The sequence below is a fragment of the Petaurus breviceps genome, unplaced genomic scaffold (genome assembly GCF_028583685.1).
Source record: "Petaurus breviceps papuanus isolate PSGF00001 unplaced genomic scaffold, PetGlider_PUasm1.0 91133, whole genome shotgun sequence".
Taxonomy (NCBI): domain Eukaryota; kingdom Metazoa; phylum Chordata; class Mammalia; order Diprotodontia; family Petauridae; genus Petaurus; species Petaurus breviceps.
In genome coordinates, this window is record NW_027187419.1 from 12,682,435 (window position 1) to 12,706,224 (window position 23,790).

Here is a 23,790-nt window from a genome sequence, read left to right on the forward strand (position 1 = left end):
TTTATTAGTTCAGTAGTTTTCTTAATTTCAATTTTATTAATCTTTCCTTTGATTTTCAAAATTTCTAATTTGGTATTTAATTGAGAATTTTTAATTTGTTCCTTTTCTAGCTAATTTAGTTGCATACCCACTTCATTGAGCTCTTCTTTCTCTATTTTATTCATGTAAGCATTTAGAGACAAAATTTCTCCAAAGAACTGCTTTGTTTGTATCCTATAAGTTTTGGTATGTTGTCTCATCACTGATGATGTCATTCTCTTTGAAATTATTGTTTCTATGATTTGTTGTTTGACCCACTCATTCTTTAGGATTAGATCATTTGGTTTCCAAATAATTTTTAGTCTGCCTTTCTATGGCTCTTTAGTGCATGTAATTTTTATTGCATCATGATCTGAAAAGGATGCATTTAGTATTTCTGCCTTTCTGCATTGGATTGTGAGGTTTTTATGCCCTAGTTCTTGGTCAGTTTTTGTGTAGGTGCAATGTACTGTTCAGAAAAAGGTATATTTTTTTCTGTCCCCATTTAATTTTCTCCAGAGGTCTATCTTATCTAAATTTTCTGAAATTCCATTCACCTTCTTAACTTCTTTCATCTTTATTTTGTGGTTAGATTTATCTAGTTCTGAGAAGGGAGGTAGGTCCCCCACTAGGATAGTTTTATTGTCTATTTCTTCCTGTAACTCACTTAACTTCTTTAAGAATTTGGATGCAGGGGCAGCCAGGTAGCACAGCGAGTAAGAGCACTGGCCCCAGTGTCGGGATGACCTGGGGGGTCGAATCTGGGCTCAGACACTTAGCAAACACCCAGAAACACCTGGCCATGTAACCTTGAGCAAGTTACTTAACCCCAATTGCTAAAAAAAAAAAAAAAAAAAAGAATTTGGATGCTATGGGGCTTCTAGGTAGTGCAGTGAATAGAGCACCAGCCCTGGATTCAGGAGGACTTGCATTCAAATCTGGCCTCAGACACTTCACACACAAACACACACACACACACACACACACACACAACTAGCCATGTAACTTTGGGCAACTCACTTAATGCGAATTGCCCTCCAAAAGAAAAACAAACAAACAAAAGAGAATTTGGATGCTATACCACATGTTGCATATATATTTAGTATTAATATCACTTTGTTGTCTGTTACCTTTTAGTAAGATGTAGTTTCCTTCCTTATTTCTTTTCATTAAATATATTTTTTCTTTTGCTTTGTCTGAGATCAGGATTGCTACCCCTGCTTTTTTTTACTTCAGCTGAATGAAGCATAATAAATTCTGCTCCAGCCTTTTACCTTCACCAGTGTATATCACTCTTGCTTCAAATGTGTTTCTTATAAACAACATGTAGTAGGATTCTGGTTTTTAATCCACTTTGCTATCTGCTTCCATTTTATGGGAGAGCTCATTTCATTCATATTCACAGTTATGATTACAAATTGTGTATTTCCCTCCATCCTATTTTTTCCTGTTTATACTTTCCTCTCTCCTTTTGCCCTACCCATCTCACCAGGGTTTTGCTCCTTACCACTGCCTCCCTCAATCTGCCCTCCCTTCCATTGCCCCCCCCCCTTTTCTTTCCACTTTCCCCTCTTACATCTGCCCTCCCTTCTTCCCTCCTTTCTGTCCACACCCTCCTTCCCCTTTCCCCTCCTACTACACTATAGGAAGATAAATTTCTATACTAAACTGAGTATGTTATTCCCTCTTTCAGCCGAATCTGATGAGAGTAACGTTCAAACAATGTTTTCCAAGCCCCCTTCTTTCCCTCTACTGTAATGTCTTTTGCACTTTTTTATGTGATGCAGTTGATCATATTCTGCCTTCTCCTTTCCTCTTCTCCCAGTACAATCTTTTTTTTTGCCCTTTAACTTTTTTTATATCATCACATCAAAGTCAACTGATACCCATACCCTCTGTCTATGTATACCTCTTCAAACTGCCTTAATAGAGATATAGTTCTCAAAAGTTATAAGTATCACCTTCTGATGTCAGGATGTAGACAGTTTAGCCTTATTGAATAACATGGTTTCTTTTTTTTCTTTCCTGTTCACCTTTTTATGCTTCTCTTGAGTTTTTTATTTGAAGATAGCGTTTTCTGTTCAGCTCTGATATTTTCATCAGGAAAGTTTGAAAGTCCCCTATTTCATTAAATGTCCCATCTTTTTCCCTGAAGAATATGCTCAGTTTTGCTGGGTAGTTTATTCTTGTTTGTAATCCAACGTTCCAGAAATTACCTTCCAGAATATCATATTCTGAGCCCTCTGATCCTTTAATGTAGAAGCTGCTAAATCCTGTGTAATCCTGATTGTGACTCCTTTATATTTGAATTGTTTCTTTCTGGCTGTTTGCAATATTTTCTCCTCCACCTGATAATTCTAGAATTTGGCTATAATATTCCTTGGAGTTTTCATTTTGGGATCTTTTTCAGGAGGTGATCAGTAGATTCTGTCAATGACTATTTTACTGTCTGGTTCTAGGATATCAAGGCAGTTTTCCTTGATAATTTCTTGAAAGATGCTGTCTAGGCTGTGTTTTGATCCTGGCTTTCAGGTAAGCCAGTAATTCTTATATGAATCCATTTTCCAGGTCATTTGTTTTTCCAATGAGGTATTTTACATTTTCTTTTATTTTTACATTCTTTTGATTTTGTTTGACTGATTCCAGATGTCTCATTGAGTCATTAGCTTCCACATACCCAATCCTGATTTTTAAGGCATTATTTTCTTAGTGAGTTTGTGTGCCTCCTTTTTCCATTTGGCAAATTCTACTTTTTAAGGAGTTGTTTTCTTGAGTCGATTTTTGTCTTTCTTTTTCCATGCTGTTGACTCGCTCTTGCATACCTCTTATTTCTTTTCCCAATTTTTATTCTGTCTCTCTTTCTTTCTGACTTTCAAAATCCCTTTTGAGTTTTTCCAAGAAAGCTTTTTGGGCTCAAGACCAATTTATAATCCTCTTTAAGGTTTCACATGTAGGCATGACTGTTCTGACAATGTTGTTCCCTTTTGAGTTTGTGTCGCTGAGTTGTTATGCTGCTTTTAGAGCTAGTTCTGGGGATCTGTAAGTTTTCAGTTCTTCCAGGTTGGTATGATCTAAGGAAAACTGTAGTCCATTCTTTTCTTCTACTGTAGTCTGGTGTGTAAGTAATCACAAGTACTGTTTTTTCTCTTGAGCTGTGACAAGGTTCCCTGCCTATATGTTGTACAGGGCTGTTTTTAAAACCTTTAGGTTTTCTTGCTAACTTGGGCAGTTATACAGCCCACCTTGGTAAAGGCATATTTTAGAAACTCTAAACCCTGCTCTGTTAGAACAATTTATGCTGGCATAGGACCTTTATATTTTAACATATTAAACTATAAGCTCCTTGAGGACAGGCACAGTTTTTGTTTTTGTTTTTTTAGCCAAACTTTGTGTCTAGTACTCAGCACTTTGTAAATAGCAGACACTTACTGAGTGTCTGTTACATTCTATGTTAGATAGACCACAAACAGGCCTGAGAACTATATTAACATATTCTTTTCTCAGCTTAGGCAGAGTCTGGTTCTAGAGTTTAATTCCATATTTGGGATACTTCAAAAGATATATTGCCCTATATCTCCTACCTCAGCCTTCCTTATTTGAGGAAGCAGCATGTTGTAGTGGATGGCATTGGAATCAAGATTACCTGCATTCAAAACCCATTCTGCTTCTTACTTGGACCTCAGGCCACTCCTTTAATCTCTCGGTATTTTTTCCCTCATCTATAAAATGATGTTGTGGGTTAAATATTCTCTTTCTGCGGCTCCTACCAGCTATACATTATTTGATCCTAAACCTACTCATACATTGCCAATGAAGACAAATGTAGATAAGTGCTTTTTTTCCTATGATTTCTTAAGATACTTCCAAAATATGTTTCCATTGCTATGAGTACTCCCCTTCTACTAATGCAGATTACAGTCCTTTTATAATTTATGAGATGGTCTTTGAGAACTGTTGTGACCAAAATATTCATTGTCCTGTCATCAGCCTGGTAAATAGACTCTTCTCTAAAGTTAGCTAGGATCTGTCCTTGGACCCCTTCTCAGAAAACCCTTCTAGGGACATGTCTGATATTGTATCTGCCATAACCATGAAAAGCTACAATGAGGCATCAGAGTAATAATAATGACGGTAACAAAAATAATAATTTATTGCTACTTACTCTGTTAAAATTTGTAGAACGGTGTTAACAAGCCTCAGTACAAGTATTTTTCATGTATTTCAGTGAATCTCAAAGGAAAAACATCACGTTTTCTGGACCTCAGGCCGCAGTTCGAAATTTTCAGGACCCAAATGTATTTACAGTAGAAAAAGTAAGTGAACCATAATTCCAAAGCTTTATATTCATTAAGCTCTGCTTTCAATCATTATTTAGTGTTTATAGAAGACATTGTGATTAAATATTGTCTTTATTGATGAAAATATCATTGGAAATTTAATATTCTTTACTAAAATTATGGTTAAAGACTTATTTGCTGTGGTAATCATTTCAGCCATTATGATTAGTTAGGAGATAGATGCTAGGTCTTTTTAAAAAAAACTTTATAAATGGCCATTGTTATAATTTGGACAGAAATCTAAAAGTAAGTGATATTAAGTTCTTAGAATAACAATGTGATATTAATACTTCTTAATCATTAACAATGATAATAGAATTCTTAAGTTCTCTATTAAGTGACTAGCAACATTTGTTTTCCTGCTTAGGAGATCCACTCTTACAAAGCATTAGAGGTTATATGGCTATCATTTCAACCTTGAATACCAAAATATGAATTAAGTATTCATATCACATTATACCTGCTTCCCCACAGTACATTATTTTAAAATCTAGAATGAGATTTGATCTGTTTGAAAACAGAAGATCTTCTACCACACAATAAAATGAAAGTCTAATATTAAGAGAAGCAATGGGAAAAATGGGTGACTGAGGAAAGGAAGGTTTGTCTCATATGGAAAGAAGGGTTGAGGGGGAACTCTCTAAACAAAATGCATTTGGAAGAAGTTACTACTGACCTCAGAGTCTCATCCCAGAGTTTGGTTGTTTAGTTGACATCAGGTAATTCCACTTCAGTTATAAAATTTCTCTTCTATAGCCTTCTAATAATTTCTGATGTTTTCTTTTGCAGCAAATGGTTATTGAAAATGCCAGAGAAAAAATACTAAGCAACAAATCTCTACAAGAGAAACTTGCAGAAAATATCAACAAATTCTTGATTAGGTGAGGCATGAATCAAAATATGAAACCATATCTTGCCCCAATCTGAAATCTGTGCTTAAAATATTTCTTGTGTGTTGCAGTGACAGTAACATTGTTCAAATACCCAAGCAAGCAGATAGCAACCCTGCTGAACAAGAGGCTTCAATTGATGAAATTCTGGGACTTCAGGCATGTACAAGTTTGTGTGTGTGTGTGTGTGTGTGTGTGTGTGTGTGTGTGTGTGTATCTGTCTGTCTGTGTACAAGTATAAAATAATTGGAGTTTTTTTATGTTTGCACTTATTCTTACAGGTTATTGTATATTCTTACATTTTTAAAACTTTTATTTTATCCCCGTTATTACTTCAGGACAGGTTTTTTCAACTAGTGGTATGTTTTCTCATCAAAAGGGAAACTGATTAAATAATAGAATTTGAATAGCTATTTAAAACAGCCTTTAAAATAACTGTTTATGTAGAATGCTTACTCGTTTTTTTGTTTTTAAATCTCTCCTTTTTCTTTGTGTCACTTGACTTTAAGTCCTGATTCACTCATATAAATGCTGTCCTCAGGAGAGGCCTCTTCTGCATCTATCATAACAAATATATTTAGCACCTACTTTATGCCAGATACTAAGGTAGGCATTGTGGAGAACATTGCCACTACCCTTAAGTCACTTTGTATCTAATTGGAGGCATAAGGAATAAATGCATGGAAGTGAAGTGAAAATGAGCTCAGCAGTATAAGCACTGTGACAAAGGAGGAGAGTCTGTGTATATTCCAAGTGTGTGATGATAACCACTTGAGAGGAGCATCCTCTCTGGAAAGTGACCAGGTAGGAAATGTTTTAAAACAGTGTAAATGCGAGTACCGGTATGTTGAGAACTTTGGAAACGCTTATTTCTAGGCTCTTAAAATTGAGCTCTTTTTTTTTTTTTTTTTAGATTTGTCTCAGAGTAATGATTAAAATGCAGTCAAAGGCTAGCATCTGATTTGATGTATGGCACTTCTTACCATGATTAATAGTGATATAATAGTATGCTTAATGAAACTAAGCATGGTCTTGTAAAAAGAGTATGTATTTATATCCCCAGCACTTAGCACCTCGTGCCTGGCGCTTCATAAACACTGAATAAATGTTGTATCTATCTGTCCATCTCAGTGATATTGTCAGTTCACTGGTAATTTAAACTTGGGCTGAGACTTAATAATAATTTTTCTTAAGGTATATTGTATTCTACATGTTGAACTAGCAACTCTTTTGCTGCTATGTTCATTTTCATTAGACTTGTGACTGTTGTATTTTGAATTCTTTTGCAGAGTGAAATCCATATGTCTGAAGAGGCTATACAAGATATCTTAGAGCAAACAGAGTCAGACCCAGCATTCCAGGCTCTTTTTGATCTATTTGACTATGGTAAGACCTTTCAGGCAATTTTGCTTTGCTCTGTCTAGAATAATGATATTTTTTTTCCCAGTTCTTTAGGAAACATCAGTAGTCATAATTCTCTTCTCAAGGCCTCTCAAACAAGCTTTTCCTTCCATTTCAACAAATACTGTACATTGTAATCATGATCTCTAATATGAAGAAACTTCAGATAAGACAAGGGATGTCATTGTAATTCCTTAAGCTTTTTATTAAACTATTGTAGAACATTTTGCCAAGTACTTGTTGAAATTGTACTATTTGCCTAGCTTTTTAGGCAAGATCAGGTTGTACAAAAGCAATAAAAGATTTTATTTCTTCCCTCAAAATTCTTACCATTTTAGGGGAAACCAATGTACTTTAATGAAATGTCCTACAAAACTGAAGTTTGAATTTGCTTTTCTGAAGCAGCATAAATTGTTCCTTTCTTTCTAATGTTCATGTATTTAATCAGAATGATTGAGTTATGTGTAACTGTTTCCTATTTTGAAAAGGTAAAGCAAAGAATAATAAGAGTGTATCACAAGGCATTTCTGGTCAGCATTTGGAAGCCAATCAGAATGTCTTAGTAGAGGAAACTAATCTAGCAGTTGGAAACACTTTTGGAACCGAGGAATCTAGTAAGTATCTTTTAGTATTCTCAAATGAGATTTTAATTCTCAGTTTCTAAAATTCACTAATTTATATGTCATTTAATTTAGTAGTTTATGTACGAAGGACAGTATAAATACATTATTGTGTTTTAACCCCTTTGATGCCCTCTTCAGAGGAAAATACAGCACCTAGTTCCACAGTAACTCTTTTGAGCATGAAATTATTGAACTCTAACTTCTCATGAAAATTTTTCCTGTCTGAAAATCATTGGTTTCTTGATTTTTATTGAATATTGATTAGATTTCTTTTCATTATTACTTTATGGTACTTCCCATAGCCAATCTTATCTTTATAGCAGTACTACAAACTCAGTCTAGGAACAGTGCCTTGCCCCTAGTAAGCATGTGACAAATACTGGCCAAAATTGAGTCAGATTCTCTGCTCTTGGAACATATACATCCAATTTGTCTCCTAACTTAACATCACAGAAATTATCTTTTGTTTTGATAATGATACCACCCTCCATAAAACCTTATAATGACTTCCCAGATTTTTATGAATTAAGTTAAGATTCTTCTTTCATCAAAGCTTCTTGTCAGAATACCTCAGACTATTTTGTTTCTGTTGAATTCGTCTATGTTCCCCCACTCCATTTATCTGAGTACACCTTTTTATCATTCCTTAGTCTGGTTGTCATGTCATAGCATTTCAGAGCTTGGAAGAAATTAGCTGGAAATTATCTCATTCACCTAAATGGGGAACTGAGACTGAGAACTAGCTGAAATACTTTGACCAGAGTCACATGGCTAACTCATAGGAAAAACAAAACTAGAACCCATTTTCTGAATTTTTCCTTTTGCTCTTTCAACGGTATTATATTATTTCTTTTTGGAGGGTGGGGAAGTTAACAAGCTTACTTTAATCAATCAAACATGTATCGTTTACCTAGTTCAAGGAAAAAGGTCAGCACCCCAAACTTCAGAGTATACAGACAGAAGTTACAAGACAGAGAAACAGATCAAGCAGACAGGCTTCCAAACTGTTCAACCATTACATCCATACCAAATCACAGTTACCAGAGAGGGAAGCATCAACATCTGGGTTTTCAAAGCTGGGGGGGCTCTCATTGGCTGCTCAGAGTCTCATCTGGTCAGATCACACAACACTTCTCAAAGTGAGCCCCAAAGCAAAGCCTCACATCAGGGATTATATAGCCTTCTCCTGGATCAGAGAATGTAATCACCCTCTTGACCCACTGCCCAATCACAGAGCATCAAGGTATAGACATTCCTGAAAACCAAGCCTCCTGCCACAGGCTCCTTGTGACTATATTCAGTCTAGTAGGGGGCAAGTATATTTTTAAATCAAGGAAGGTTCTCAGAGTCTCTTAAGCCTATCAAAGGGCCTAGGGGCAGGGAAGATCTTTAAATTTGCATTTCCATTACATTCTGCCCCAAGATCTTTCATACCCATAGCATAGACAATTTACATTTGAATTAGCACTTGAGGTCTCTTAGGTCACATTTTCAAGATACATAGCCAGAGTTACCAAAGTGGCCACAGGGCCTTAAATAAACACAAAGTACATTGCATTATCACATCAATTCAAAACAAGAGTCCAAATAAAGTTCTCTTGGGCAGAGTGGGGTATGCTTCCCCGAACATTGCTCCAGCCCCTGCTTCCAAGTCCAGAGAGGGGACTGGGCAACAAAACCAACAGGGTAGAGTCCTTGGGGGTCCATGGCACTTCACCCCACCCACCATAGTCACAAGTCCATCCTCCCCCTGGGTCCCAAACTGTGGGATGCAGCAGGGAAACACATTCAGTGCCCCTGCTTTGCTGCACAGTCCTTATCTTGTCCCATGGCCGAATTCCAAACTCCTGCGTTTCTTCTCTGGCTTCTGCCTAGGTCTCCATGCAGGCAGTTCACCATTCCTGCTCTCAGCTCAGCAAAGTCAGCACGCAGGCCATTCTTCTCTCCTGGTCCGTGGCTCCACAGAGTCACAGCTACCACAACTAGGAAACAATTATCCTAGCCCCCATACTTTCCTTTTACCCTGCAGATCCCATCCTTGTCATCATTTGTAGCAGCAAGCACCCCAGCATCCCCAGAGTGGCTGCCAACACAGATTCTTAGATCTGCTTTTCTAAAGGAAAGCAACTCAGAATGGGTCAACAAGCTTACTTTAATCAATCAAACATATATTGTTTACCTATTTCAGGGGAAAAAGGTCAGCACCCCAAACTTAAGAGTATACAGACAGAAGTTACAAGACAGAGAAACAGATCAAGCAGACAGGCTTCCAAACTGTCCAACCATATTACATCCATACCAGAGCAGAGAAAAACCTATTGTTCCTGACCTTGTGTGTGTGTGTATCCTAAATACAAAATTCAAACTGCTTCTTCCCCCCAAATAATCTATTTAGTTTTCCTTTCTAAGCCCTAATATGCACCTAACTTTAGTACATGTAATAGTATAACACAAATAGTATGGTCTTTTCATATGTTCCAGTTTTTTAAAATTCTGCTTATTATGTATACTTTTCACATTTGTCTATATCAGTATTATTTCTTTTAGAAGGCAGAGAGCATAATCCACAATTTTCATTGTATAAAACCACATAAATTAGATTTTTAATAAATACTTGATGATTATAGAAATTATTATTTTTGTTTCCTTAGGTATTCAGAGTTTTCAGCAATTTGAGTAGCTTCAGTTGCTAGTCAGAAAGATTTTAAAGATGGGAAGGAATAAAAGAGACAGAAAAGTTCAGCATAAGGAAATAGCATGACTGGAGGAAATTAAACATATTAGACAAGGGGAGATAGAAAAGTGTTGGAATAAGTGGGGGCAAATCTTCTAGTCATTAATACTCAAAGTTTTTCTTGGTCAGCAAAGGTTTTTTTTATAACTTTAAGAACTAAGACAAAGCAAAACATTGTACTGTTTTGTTCTTTAATAAACTTAATTGATGCTAGGTAAAGCATAATTTGGCTGGTAGCATACTGAATTTTTTTTTTTTTTTGGAGTGGGGAAGGCAAGGGAATTGGGGTTAAGTGATTTGCCCAAAGTCACAGGGCCAGTAAGTGTTAAGTGTCTGAGACTGGATTTGAACTCAGTTCCTCCTGACTCCAGGGCCAGTGCTCTATTCACTGCGCCACATAGCCACCCCAGCATACTGAATCTTACGTATGTACAATATACACATACTTAAGCACATTGCATAAGACTAGAACCAATATTTCTTACATGAAAAATATCAGATAATAAGTCTCTTTTTCCATGATAGAATTTTAACACTTTTACCCTGTTAGTTGATAAAGTTAGAATTGTTATTGGAAAAGGCAGAAAAATACTCATAAAATTTTTAGAATAAAAAAGTTTCTCAAGGTTTACACTGTTAGAACAAAGATGATCACTTCATTAATAAAGTAATGTGTATGGAGAAGACAACCTCCTCATCATTTGAATCCTCTTACCTTGTGATTCTCTAAACTAACCTATTGTTTTGCAGATGACCACTCTGTTGAGCCTGCATTTTGTACAGACTATCAAACTGAAGAAGCATCATGTGCCTTGAAGGATGGCAGTGGTGATGATCATCTTAAGAAACAGGAAACCCAAGAACAGTGTGCCCCAATGGGATCTACCCTACAGAAAGAAACATTTAAAGCACCCTCATGTATTGCTCCTGAACAGAGGTGTAACCTTGAAATCACCTTTGAATCTGTGCCTAATTTGAATGACTTTAACCAAAGAGGAAATTCTGGTCCTGAATGCAATGAGCCGTGTACAGAATTGTACACAAATCAGCTGTCCAATGAAAATGAAATGTCTTTGGAAATTGAAAAAGACTCTTCAGTGTCTAACATCCCAAACACATCCGAATTACATCCTGATCAATCTGATATGCCTCTGGCTTCATTTGCTTCCCTTGATGGAGTAGCAGAAAGCAATGAAAACTTAACAAACCACAGGAAAAATTCAGACCATTTTTTACCAAATATTTCATTAACTGGAAAAACATCTCAAAATAGTCAGTCTTGTGGAAGCCCCAGTGATTCTGTAAAACCTAAAACTATTTTTCAGAGCTCCAAGTCACCAGATTGTAGTGAAATTCAACAGAATAAAATTGAAACAAATGATATTTTGCCAGTTCAATCACATCAGCCTTCTGATTGCCAGGATGATTCTTCAAACCAGAGTAAAGTCTTACCTGGCTGTGTTCACAGCTCAGGTTTAAATTTGTCTGATCAACACAAAATAGAGGGCCCTCTTGAAGAATCTGTCACTTCCAGCAAACAATCTAGTAGTCAGTCTTTTGTGGACCCACATCATTTGGAAAATAAAGGTTTGCCATCAGAGCCCTCCAACTCAGAGGAAATAGCATTGGAATCACAAGAGCCATCATCTTCTGTAAAAGAAGATGGTGGTGCTGTACTACTGTCCCCTAGCAGAAGTGCTGAATGTAGAGAAATTGAAATGATATCCACTGAAAGTAATCCTGCAGAATACAATCATTCTGTTCCTTCAGAATCCCTGTGTTCCTCAGTGGGAGAGATCAGTACTGAACCTCAAAGTACTGGTGAATATGAACATTCTAGAGATTCCTCAGCAGAAGTAGATCCATCAAATATAGTATCACTCAAAATTATCATCAGTGATGACCCATTTGTCTCACCTGATACAGAACTAAACAATGCTGTTTCCAGCATCACTGGAGAAAACTTGCCTACTATAATCTTATCTTCTCCAGCAAAATCACCAGTCAAAAATGTAGGATTAGTTAAATGTTTGACTTCAGAAGAAACTTCAAATACTGTTTTGACTGCTGAAAAGATAGGGGATTCAGCCTTGGTAGAACAGAACCTTTTAGTACTCAAACCTAAAGACTCTGTAACAAATAACATACAAAATGATGACTGCAGTGCATTTTCAGCAGCCGTCACACCAGCTGTTTCTCAAGATGGAGGATTTATACAGTTGATGCCAGCAACAAGCACAACTTTTGGCAATTCCAGTAATATCCTGATAGCTACCTGTGTGACTGATCCAACAGCCTTGGGAACAGCTGTCACTCAATCTAATGTTGTAGTGTTACCTAACAATTCTACACCTATAGCTGCTCAGCCTCCACCACCGCAGCAGTTACAGACTCCTCCAAGATCAAACAGTATGTTTGCAGTGAACCAGGCAGTATCACCTAACTTTTCACAAGGTAATTCTAAGAGTATTTTGGTGGTATCTTTCTGGAATGGACTCAGGTTTTATCCTTGGGTGGGAGTAAGAGTTTAATTAATTAGGAATAAAGTAAATATGTAAATGAAATCCTCAAAAGATCATCATGAATATATTCACACTCTCACTTTAGCCATTCCTCCATCCAAACTTGTTTCCAAAGCTGCTTGCCAAAGTGGAATATTTTGAGTTTTCCTTTTTCTTTTCCCACTTAACATCCTAATGGTGCTGTCAAGCTGTGCAAATATACTTATTAGAACCTACTATAAATCTGTATGTTAAACCCATTGCTGTGGGGAATAAGAAAAAAGCATCTGACGGTCCCTATCCTTGGAGAGCTTGTGTTACCTTAATTGGAAAAACAATAAATAATTGCTGTAACTACATGGCACTGACTCTAATTGCAGCTGAACTCCCGAGAAATAGAAGGCCTTTCACAGGAGCAGGCAGGCACAACTTGAGTTGCCTTTGAAAAAAGAGTCAGGTTTGGAGAACTCAGGGTGGTGTTCCCCAAGTATCAATGGAGTATTCCAGATATAGGGAGCCACCCACTAATCGGCGAATAATTAAATAAGCATGCTTCCTTTTGTATTTAGTAGTGATATCTGCTTAGAAATTTCTGTAAGCCATGCTGTTTTTTACTGCTTTTCCAGGAAGGTTGATGGGTTTGCATTAATTGGTTGGTATTAGGATTAACTATGAAATCTTTCTGCACATGTGGATGGAATGTTGGAATGAATGAATACATTTATTAAATGCTTGCTGTGTGCAAAGCATTGTGCTCAGACCAGGGATACAAGAAGACAAGCAAGACAGTCCCTACTCTCTATAAGCTCTTGTTCTAATAGGGAGGAACAGCACAGACAGGCATTGCCAGTCGGTTGGAAAGGCCCTGTGGTCTGTAGGGTACTACAGCAAAACAAGTGGTAATATATCTTCTTCAGTGTCATTTCCATGAATAAAAACACCTCTTTCTGATGTTGGACCATTTCATAGCAGCAAAGGCTTTGGTAGTAAGAACTTTCTTTTCCAGCTTTTTAGTAGATGTGCCTGTTGAAGGAGAAGCAGCAGCAGCTACAAAAGCAGTGGCCATGTCATTTCACAGAGATTGTTTCCTCCAATTATAATTCCTGGAGAGGAAGATGATTGGAGGTAACATTGTTGCTGTGACAATGCTTGGGCTTACCTTTCCATCAATGACAGTTGGTCATCAGGGATGGCAGATCTGTTCTCCAGAGCAGTCATTACCCTCGATGAAGTTTCTTAGGGCCCAGCCAAAAGGAGGGTTGGTAATGTGGGTGGCATTGCTATTTCACAGGCTCTAGGGGTTAGGGTATTACCTCCAACAGAGTTTGAGGTAAGGTGATAGCAATGGTTTGATTCACCAGGTACGTAATACTTCTTGTGACTTAATTTTGTAAGCACTGTTCAAAACTGTGATAACCTTCCTAGATAAATAAAAATGTGTTTTATACTTATCTCCTTCAAGAGGATTGTTGTGATTTAATCCTCCATTTCTAAAATCTTATTAATTAAGCTAGTTTCTGTGGCATTTAGGATGGTTGAAAGCAATACAAAAACTACTTTAAGTTCTACAAAGATGCTTATTTTTGTCATGAAGGTAAAGGTGGGTTCTCAAAGCCTGTGTCAGCAAAGTACAAACTCTTTCATGTCCTACTGATCTGGAAAGGCTTCAAGTAGGAAATAGCATCCAAGAACAAGCTAACAGAATTCAGAAATGCTCATCATTAGAAAGTTGACCACCAAGTAATACATTTTGTCAGCCACAGATACTCATGAAAACTGTAGAGGGATTGCAGTGGAGAATATCCCACCAATAAAATCAGATTTTCAAAATATTAAGAAAGGAGACAGGAAAATAGTCATTTTGTACCACTTGTCTCCACTTGCCACTCTTGCCATTACTACTAAGTTAAGACTTACTCTGGGTTGTTTCCAAGAGAACAGGAAGATGAAGGAAGGAAATATAATTTTATAGAATCAATTGCAGAGTGTTAAGATTATTTATTATGAGTATAAAACTTTATTATTTTTAATTTTAGGATCTGCCATCATAATTGCCTCTCCAGTCCAACCTGTGCTCCAGGGAATGGTAGGAATGATTCCTGTATCAGTAGTAGGGCAAAATGGAAATACTTTTCCAGCCCCTCCCAGACAGGTAACATTACTGGTTGATAGGGATTAAAAATGGAGGGGTGAAACATTTCAAGCATACTTTAATGTGAAGTTTTTTCCCATCTAGGTCCTGCATATGCCTTTAGCAGCACCTGTCTGCAACAGAAGTGTTCCTAAACTTCCCATTCCTCCAAAATCTCAAAAGGTCCAGGGAACAAGAAACAAGCCTAGTACAGGTACATTTTAAAGCTGGCTAAGTAATGTTACCTTTATATTCCTTGTGTTTCCTTGTTTGCAACAACTCTAACCTTTTCTACCAAGGATCCCTTTTGAATCTTCTAATAGAAAGGGACCTTAGAGATCACCTCCTACTCCTAAATACTTTGAATACTTGGAAGTATTTTTACCTCAGAAGGCAGCCCCTTGTTTTTTGAACAATCTTGCTATTATAAAGCTCTTCTTTATCTCCCTATAACTTAGTTCTAAATATCTAATACCTCTTCTATGTGATTGTCTTTTCAAGTATTTCAAAGTGGCCATCACAACTGCCATTCTGTCCAGTCTTCCACATTCAGTATTTGAAGTTATCTGACTTCTCTTTCCTTAACCTCTGATTTCCAATTCATTACTAATTTTTGTCAGTTCCGCTTCCATAATGTCTCCCTTCAGCCTCCTTTCATCTCCCACTGCCATTTCCTTAATACAAACTTTTATTACCATTCACCTGGATTGTTCCTTTAGCCTTCTAATCAGTTTTTTCCACTACTCTCTTCCCTCTTTCATATTGCAGACTAATTTTCCTAAGGTATAGGAAGTACCTTTCTCAAAACCCTTCAGTAGTTCTGTCTTATATGTTGAGTAAAGTTTTAGTCTTGTTTTTCCCTTTTCAAATCAGTGTCTCTTAACCTCTCCAGCCTCACTTTATTCTCCCATTCATCTACACCGTTCTCCACCCAAACTGTTCACCATATTTTGTGCTGTAATTATCAGCATTTGTGTCTTCTCTCCCTATTAGATTATAAACTCCATAAGGATGATGACCTTGTCTTATCTAAATTCATTATCTTCCTTAGAACCCAGTGCTTTGAAGAAAGTAGGTACTTGACGACTATTGATTACCAAACACACACCCCAAATTAGAAAATAAATCTCTATGACAGGCATCCCCAATTCCTTCAAACATCCTTCATATGGTAGTTTCTGTTACCATCTATGTTCCCTCTAAGACAAGTCCAGTTTATCTTATCAGGGTCTCATGTAAAACGCTGTCAGCATAATGCAGATTACAAAATCAAACCATCCCTTGATTTGTACTTTCTACATGTACTCTGTTAAGGAAGCCTAAAGTTGCATTAGTTTTTTAGGAAGTGGCATCAGACTGACTTTTGATGTTATATGGTTTTTGTCTAACTGTCCCTCCCAACTTTGTCATCTGCAACCTGGAATTATGCCATCTATGATCATTCCAAGGGATTGACAGAAATGTTGATCCCCAGTCTTTAGACCACATTATTTGGCATGACTTGTTCTCATTGAACCTTAGCTCCTAGTGATTAATTCAGTTAAATTCAACAAACATTTATTAAGCATCTATTATGTACAAACCACTGTTCTAGGTGTTGGGGATACAAAAATAGGAACAAAATATTCCTTGACCCCGAGGAGCTTAAGTTCTACAAGTGGGATCCAACATTTACACACATAAGTAAATGCAAAGTAACTTGAGGATCAAGAAAGTATTAACAATGTAGGAGATCAAGAAAGGTAGTTCCTTTTGGTCAGGGGTGGACCTAGGGTGGCACAGTGAATAGAGCATCAGCCCTGGAGTCAGGAGGACCTGAGTTCAAATCTGGCCTCAGACACTTAACACACTTATTGGCTGTGTGACCTTGGGCAAGTCACTTAAACCCAATTGCCCTGCCTTCCCCTCTCCAAAAAAATAAAATAAAGAAAGATGGCTCCTGGGCTAAATCTTGAAAGAAACTAAGGATTCCAACAGATAAAGGTAGACAGTGAATATCAAGCATGAGTCATGGCCTGTAAAAAATATATATATGTATAGTGAAGGAGATGGAATGCCAAGGTTGTAGAATAGCTTGTAGGCCAGCATTACTTAAATGTAGAATGTTTGGAAAGAAGTAATTTAAATAAGGCTGTAATGATAGGTGGGAGCCAAGATATGAAGGGCTTTAAATGCCCAGCTGAAGAATATGTATTTTATCTTAGAGGCAGGAGAACCACTGAAGGTAGTTCAGTGGAGGGGGTGACGTAGTTAAAACTATGCTTTATGATGATTTTCAGCAGCTCTGTGGTGTATAGATTGAAAGAAACTAGAAGGCAAAGAGCTGTTAAAGTGATTTAGGTGAGAAGTGCCTGAGCTAGGGTAATGTCCGTGCTCCAAAACCAGTACTCTTATTACTTGACCTGAAGTCAGACTATTGGTTTTCTGAATGAAGAGGAGACAGATACAAAAGCCACCATGGAGTTAGAACAGAAAAAAAAACTTGGTACTTGGGTTAGATAGGGGAGAAGGGGATGTGGGAGTGAGAAGAGTTGAGGGTGACTCTGAGTTGGCCATTGGATGGCTGAGAGGATGGTATTATCTTCAACAGATAAACAAAAGTTTAGAGAAGGGATAGATTAAAGGGGGGTGGAGGAAAAGAGAGAGATGATGAGTTTTGCTTTGGACGTGTAAAGCTTGACATGTGGATAGAGGACATCCAGGTAGAGATATTCAGTGGTTGGCAATGTTGACCTGGAGTTCAGGAGGTAGATTGGGGTTGGATATTAGGAGCTGTCTGCATAGAAGTGACAGTTGAACCTGTAGAGAGAAGAGGACTCTCACCAGTTTCACATGATACTTACATTTAGTGGAACAGAGGTTAGCAGTGAAAGGCCCCAGTCTTCTAGGGTCCTGGGATCTGAGCCCAGTGTTGGTACTAGATAGCTTCCATGACTTATATCTGAAATGCTGGGAAGCTCTGGCAGATACAGCAGACAGAAATAGAAGGGAGCTCTCTCCGTGTTCTTCACTTAATAAATCCTTAGTTCCCTTTGAAAGAATGAACTCACAAGCCTTATCCCAAAGTGAAATGACAACTCACACGTGGACTGTACTTTGCATCGGAAGCAAATACTTAACCTGAGTTGACAGAAATGAAAGCCATTACTTTATTTTCTTGATGCTTACAAATCATTAGTTAATCCATTCTAGGATTTGGTTAGCTTTGGTTTCTATAACTAGCTCAATTACATTGGTACTTCTTTGCCATTGGTGTATCTCTCCCTTGTGCCCCATACCTAATATATTTTACCTTTTTCATTTCTCCTTTTTTCAGTCCTTTCTCTCTCCTGTGAATAAATGCCAATCCCCTGCTCCTTTATCAATGTCCCAACTCCCAGTCCCTAGTGCTTTTCCCAAATAATTCCCAAATCCCTTCACTTGACTGCATTTTCTGGCCCTGCGAGTCTTCTTTCACACGTGGCATATCCTAAGGCTTTTACTATTGAATCATAGATTTAGGACTGGAAGTGGCATAAGAGAGAATCTCGTACAACCCCTTTATTTTTATAGATGAAGAAACTGACACCTAGAGAAGTTAATTGACTTGGACAAAATTATGCAGATAATAAGTGGGAAAACTAGTAATCAAACCCATGGCCTCCCACATCAAATGTGGTACCTAATATTTTATTGATTCAATACCTGAAACCAAATTGTATTATATATTTAATGTCTTTTGCTTTATATTTAACACATTTAATTTTAATATTTAAATATTTCTTAATCTACAGAATTTGCTGTTTCTTAATAAATTAATGCACAAATATTTAACACGTAATGATTTATACAAATGTATTAAATAAGTCCAATATATTTGTATTTAATATGCGTCTCTTGCTTTATTTATAGTGGCTAAGCAGACCTGGTAGGAGAAGAGATGTCTAGGTTAACATCACTTTATCAAGGAATTAATTAATATTTCTTTAATTAGCAAATACTCAGTGTATTTTTAAGATTAAATACATACTTTTTAAAATAAACACTTCTGCCCAGAGCAAGGTGTTTACTTTGACTTTTCATTTAATCCTGTATTCAGGTTTACCACAAGAGAACTTTCCCAAGGTCATTGGACTTGATCTTGAGTGAGTTTGAGAATTTAAGGCTAGAGGGTTAAGTTTTCTCAAATCAGTAGACTTCTGGTTTCAAAGTAGTCTATGCATGTGTTTGTTTCTGTAGAAAATTCTATGCCAGTAATATGTAAAAATATTTCAGTTGTGTATCACCAATCTCTTCTTTTACAGGTAGGTATAATTTCTCCAGAGGATGTTTTCTCTCTTTAATTGCTTGTATTTTAATAGTTACAGGAAAGTTGACAGCCAGCTTGGGGGATTCTTTAAGCCATCCAGTTGGTTTTCATACACAGAGGTGAGCACAGATGTTTTCTTCTACATTTGTGTTATTTAAATGGTACTATTTTGTTGCTGAAATATTTTTCCTCTTTTTTGCAGAACTCTAATTCCTGAAAAGAATCTGGCTGCAGATCTTGGGAAGAAATTAGAAGATACTACAATTCCCCTTTCAGCAGAGAGTATAGCGTCTACTGGCAAACCACATGAAAGTCACAGACGTGTCCTCTGCTTTGATACTTCTCCTGGAATCAACATCCAAGGGTCTAACACCAAAACACTGTCTCAAAACAAAGAAAGAAATGACATTCCCTGTGTTACTGTGGACCCTCCTACTGTGTCATCTGCCATTGTAAAATCCTCTTTTAATGTCAAAAGAGAGAGAGAGAAACCTTCTGGGCCTAAGATTTTATCACAGTCAGAAACTGCTAGCAGTAGGAATACAGCTATGAAAGAAACCCAACCTGAAAAAAAGACTTCACTGACTGGCCTGGTTCTTGATTCTTTTCATAAAGCAACAGCTAATAAGGAGAATGAGCTACAAAGGGATGTGGAAAGGCAGAAGAATCAGGAAGCCATCAAATTATCAAATGGGCATCAAAATGGTCCTCTATGGAATGAGAAAACTACTGCCTCAGTTCAAGAACTGAGTAAAAAACAGGGGCCACCTTCAAACAGTAAAAATACTGTTTCAACAGGGACAGCTTCGAAGGACCTAAAACGAGAACAGACTAATAAATCTGCCAGCCCTCTAACTAAAAACAGTGTAGAAAAATTACATGACCTCCACTGGCACAGCCCAACAAACAGACTCCCTAGTACTGGGGATTTACCTGTGCCTCGGACACCAGGATTAGGAACTGGTGAGAAACATAGAGAAGAACCCTGTGACAGCATCCAGACTCCCACCAGTAGACGTTACAGTGATGAGAGTGGCACTCCTAAGAGAATGGTCCCTCCTGCCACTCCAGACTTACCAGCCTGTAGCCCTGCCAGTGAAACAGGTAGTGAAAATAGTGTAAACATGGCAGCCCATACTTTAATGATTCTCTCACGGGCTGCTATCTCAAGGACTACTTCAAAACCTCTCAAAGATAATACACAGCAATTTAGATCTTCAAGGAGTACCACAAAAAAAAGGAAACTAGAAGATTTAGATGAGCGCGACCGAACTGCCCGTTCTTCCAATAAAAATCTTCCAAATTCAACAGTGCCAGTAAAAAAGAAGAAAATTAAGGCAAGTCTGAAAGCTTTTTAAAAGTTTATTGCTTCGTTTTCTTTGAGGCTCAAATTAAATATTTTTCCATTGCTTACTGATGTCCATTAATCTGGCTGATCATTATCTTAATAATTAACATGCTAACTGCACATTATACATTCTACATTCATCAAATGTGTTACTGTAGGTAGAACTAGAATTGAGACTTGTTTTCTGACACCTTATAATCTTGATTTCCATATCCGTTTGTTCATTTATCCAGTTGATAACTTATTGTGTGTTGTCCCTGTAAATTGTCTTATACATATTAAATTCCATTTTGCTATCAAAAAAGTTTTGCCCAAAAAAAGTGGCACGTCACCTCTTTCAAAAATCCATTTATCCAAAACATTATTTTACCCTTTGGTGTACTATAAAGGAGGCACAAAGATGGTGGGGTTTTTTGGTTTTTTGTTTTTGCTTTTTGGAGGGCAATTGGGGTTAAGTGACTTGCCCAAGGTCACACAGTTAGTTTTTGTGATTTGAATTCAGGTCCTCCTGACTCCAGGGCCAGTGCTCTCTATTCACTATGCCACCTACCTGCCCCACAAAGATGGTATTTCAAATTTTATTTTTATTATTTCCAATTTTCCTAAATTCAGTGGTTCAGCAACAGTGATAACTTTTTTTTTTTTAAGCAATCGGGGTTAAGTAACTTGCTCAAGGTTACACGGCCAGTTATTTCTGTGTGTGGTGCTGAGTATCTGAGCCCAGATTCAATCCCCAGGTCATCCCGACACTGGAGCCAGTGTGCTCTTACTCACTGTGCTACCTGGCCACCCCCAGTGATAACTTTTTTCAGAAGCTTTGTGAGAAATGTTTTCATGGGACTTTTTAATTCAAATCTTTTTTTTTTTTTTTTTAAAGCAATCGGGGTTAAGTAACTTGCTCAGGGTTACATGGCCAGTTATTTCTGGGTGTGGTGCTGAGTATCTGAGCCCGGATTTGATCCCCAGGTCATTCCGACACTGGAGCCGGTGCTCTTACTCACTGTGCTACCTGGCCACCCCTTAATTCAAATCTTGAGCATTTAAAAAGTTAAATTATATATAGAGAGAAAGCAGTGGTAAATATCCTAATTCTTACTAAGTGCTTTCCTCACAGCCACCCTTTGAGGTAATTAGGTAATACAGGGAATATTATCCCTATTTTATAGTCAAGGAAAGTGAACCCTCAGAAGTCACATAGCTAATGATTATTATTAGGATGAGTTCATTTAGAATTTGAAATTATATACATTTATTACTATATGAAATCTTTATACAAAAATAATTATAAAATTACAACTATAAAACTACTTATCTAAAGTAATTTAGCATTTTTCTGACATTTGGAAAAGGCAAACATAAGGCACTGAAGAGGAAGGCTGAGACTAATCCACTGTGATTATGTGAATCTGATATTAGTTAACATAGGATTATTTTTCTTCTCTCAACAGAAAAAGAAGCTACCTAATTCATTTCCTGCTGGAATGGACGTGGACAAGTTTTTGTTGTCTTTGCATTATGACGAATAAGAGCTATAAATTAAGAACATTAGCAATGTATTACTATGAATAGGAAAAATCTGAGCATGAACTGCACTTTCAGTGCACTGAAGTTACACTTTATAGTTATATCATGCTGTTTCTAAAGCAGCTTGCTAGTTTGTAAATAGACTTGATTTAGTATATTTTTATTTTGGAAAAAGCACTTGCAGAAGTGTAAAGCCATTAATCTGCAAAACTGTACAGCTACAACAATTGAATATTGTAAATACTGTGTAAATTGTATTGAACTTGAATTTCAGTTATTAACTACACGTTCTGAAAAGCCTGGTTTTGTTTTTTGTTTAATTACCAACCAATTCCCAATTCACAGATTTGTCCTTTAGAATCGTTTCATTTAATTCTTTGAAAAAGGTAATTGTTTTATAGTCGTTCTTAACAAGACATTTCCAAGACTTAGCCATTAAACAAACTAAAAGGTAAGGCCTTAGAATGAGAATTTGATAGGTTTTTGGTGTTGGGTTTTTTTAAGTGTTTCTCTACCCCTCCTTGTTATCACGGTAAAGGTTGTGTTCCTGATTATTTTTTTAAGTAATTAAAAACTGGAGAAACAAGAGCTTTAAATATCCCTCATGGGTGTCATTCTGGTCTCTTAGAGAGGGATAATTTTATAAGATATTTAATAAGTGTTTTGATCTGTTGTGTGTAGGGATTTTTACAAAACCTTAAATGGTTAGACTATTGAGCCATATAAAGTTTGCTTTTGTAGTGGAAATTTCCCAAAAATGTACATATTTCCCTTCCCTGCTCCCCCCCCCCCCTGCCCAAATGCTGGGGCTTTTTATAAATTGCACTAATTCAAAAAAGTCTTCAATCTAGTGGCCAAATTTCATTTATTTAAATCTTATATTCAATATTGAGAGCTTGTGTGTTGAGATTTATTTCTTAGCATTTATCTTATAGAACCACATCCATTTCGATACTATTTTCCAAGATCTGTAGATAAATAGTAAATGAACTATTGTACTATTTTTTTCCTCTTTTTCCTTAAACTATTTCAGTGCTAGGTGTCTACATATGTAGATATCCACAGGTCAGTTCAATGATGTATTTTCTCCATACCTTCCTAACTATATAGAGAAAGCATTAGAGAGCTATCTTCCTTGTTTGTAATACAACCTGTGAAGTTTAAGGGTCAATTTAAACCTTTACCTGAGAACAAAATCTAAGCATTTAACCTATTGTGCCTGGATCTTACTGATGTAAAGTGCATTCTCTAAAGTGCACTTCCTTTTGTGGTTCGATTTAAACCATGTAGATCTTTTCCCCCTACAGGGTTACCCAATATTAACATCAATGCAGTTTCTTCAGCTATGTTCTTACTGAGCCATAAAAATCCATTCACTATCTGGTAACCATTTGCTGAATTTATTTCACTAGCACTAATTGCTTTGTCATGTTCAAATTTTACTTCAGACTTTTGTGTTGTAAAAAAAATCTGTTTGATGTGGTAATATGAAGATTCCTAAGGAACTAAATATTATGCAGTTACTGTTTATATAAGCTCTATTACTTGATACTGCATTACTGTTAGGTTTGAATAAATATTTTGGTTAATTTCAAAAGTTTATTATTTATTGACACCTGGTTTCTTCTGAACATAGGCTTTTATTTCTATCTGGAAGCAACAGACTTTATGGTAGAGGCAAAAGCTCATGGTTTAGTTTTAAGCATAGCAAGTTGAATGGCAGGGTTAGTTTACAGCATGCCTCAGAGTTAAGAATACAGGATGTCCCAAAAGTCTTATACTTTAAACTGCACTCAAACTTTTGGGACACCCTGTATTATACTCTTTATTCTAACTTCCTCTTACCATTTCATGCAATAGTCTTATGCCCAAGTAGTGCTGTGTTTATTCTGTTATGCCTTATAGCTTTATTTTGATAAGAAGTTCTACAGCTTAGTGCCAGTACTCCACAAACTAGTATTTGGGAAACAATGGCTTAGCTCATGAGGATTATAC

General features: G+C 36.8%; 1 protein-coding gene across 3 annotated transcripts in view; it reads left to right on the forward strand.

The window, feature by feature from the left end:
• Positions 1-23,395, forward strand: part of NPAT (nuclear protein, coactivator of histone transcription) — a 57,828-nt gene extending 34,433 nt beyond the window's left edge. For all 3 annotated transcript variants that reach the window (XM_069080498.1, XM_069080499.1, XM_069080500.1), the window contains 11 exons: positions 4,244-4,331; positions 5,145-5,236; positions 5,317-5,404; positions 6,535-6,631; positions 7,135-7,260; positions 10,754-12,457; positions 14,541-14,656; positions 14,741-14,849; positions 18,976-19,042; positions 19,126-20,260; positions 21,720-23,395. In XM_069080498.1, coding sequence (XP_068936599.1) covers positions 4,244-4,331; positions 5,145-5,236; positions 5,317-5,404; positions 6,535-6,631; positions 7,135-7,260; positions 10,754-12,457; positions 14,541-14,656; positions 14,741-14,849; positions 18,976-19,042; positions 19,126-20,260; positions 21,720-21,797 — 3,700 coding nt within the window. In that variant the 3' untranslated portion in view covers positions 21,798-23,395. The remainder of the gene's footprint in view (positions 1-4,243; positions 4,332-5,144; positions 5,237-5,316; positions 5,405-6,534; positions 6,632-7,134; positions 7,261-10,753; positions 12,458-14,540; positions 14,657-14,740; positions 14,850-18,975; positions 19,043-19,125; positions 20,261-21,719) is intronic.
• Positions 23,396-23,790: the final 395 nt, after the last annotated feature.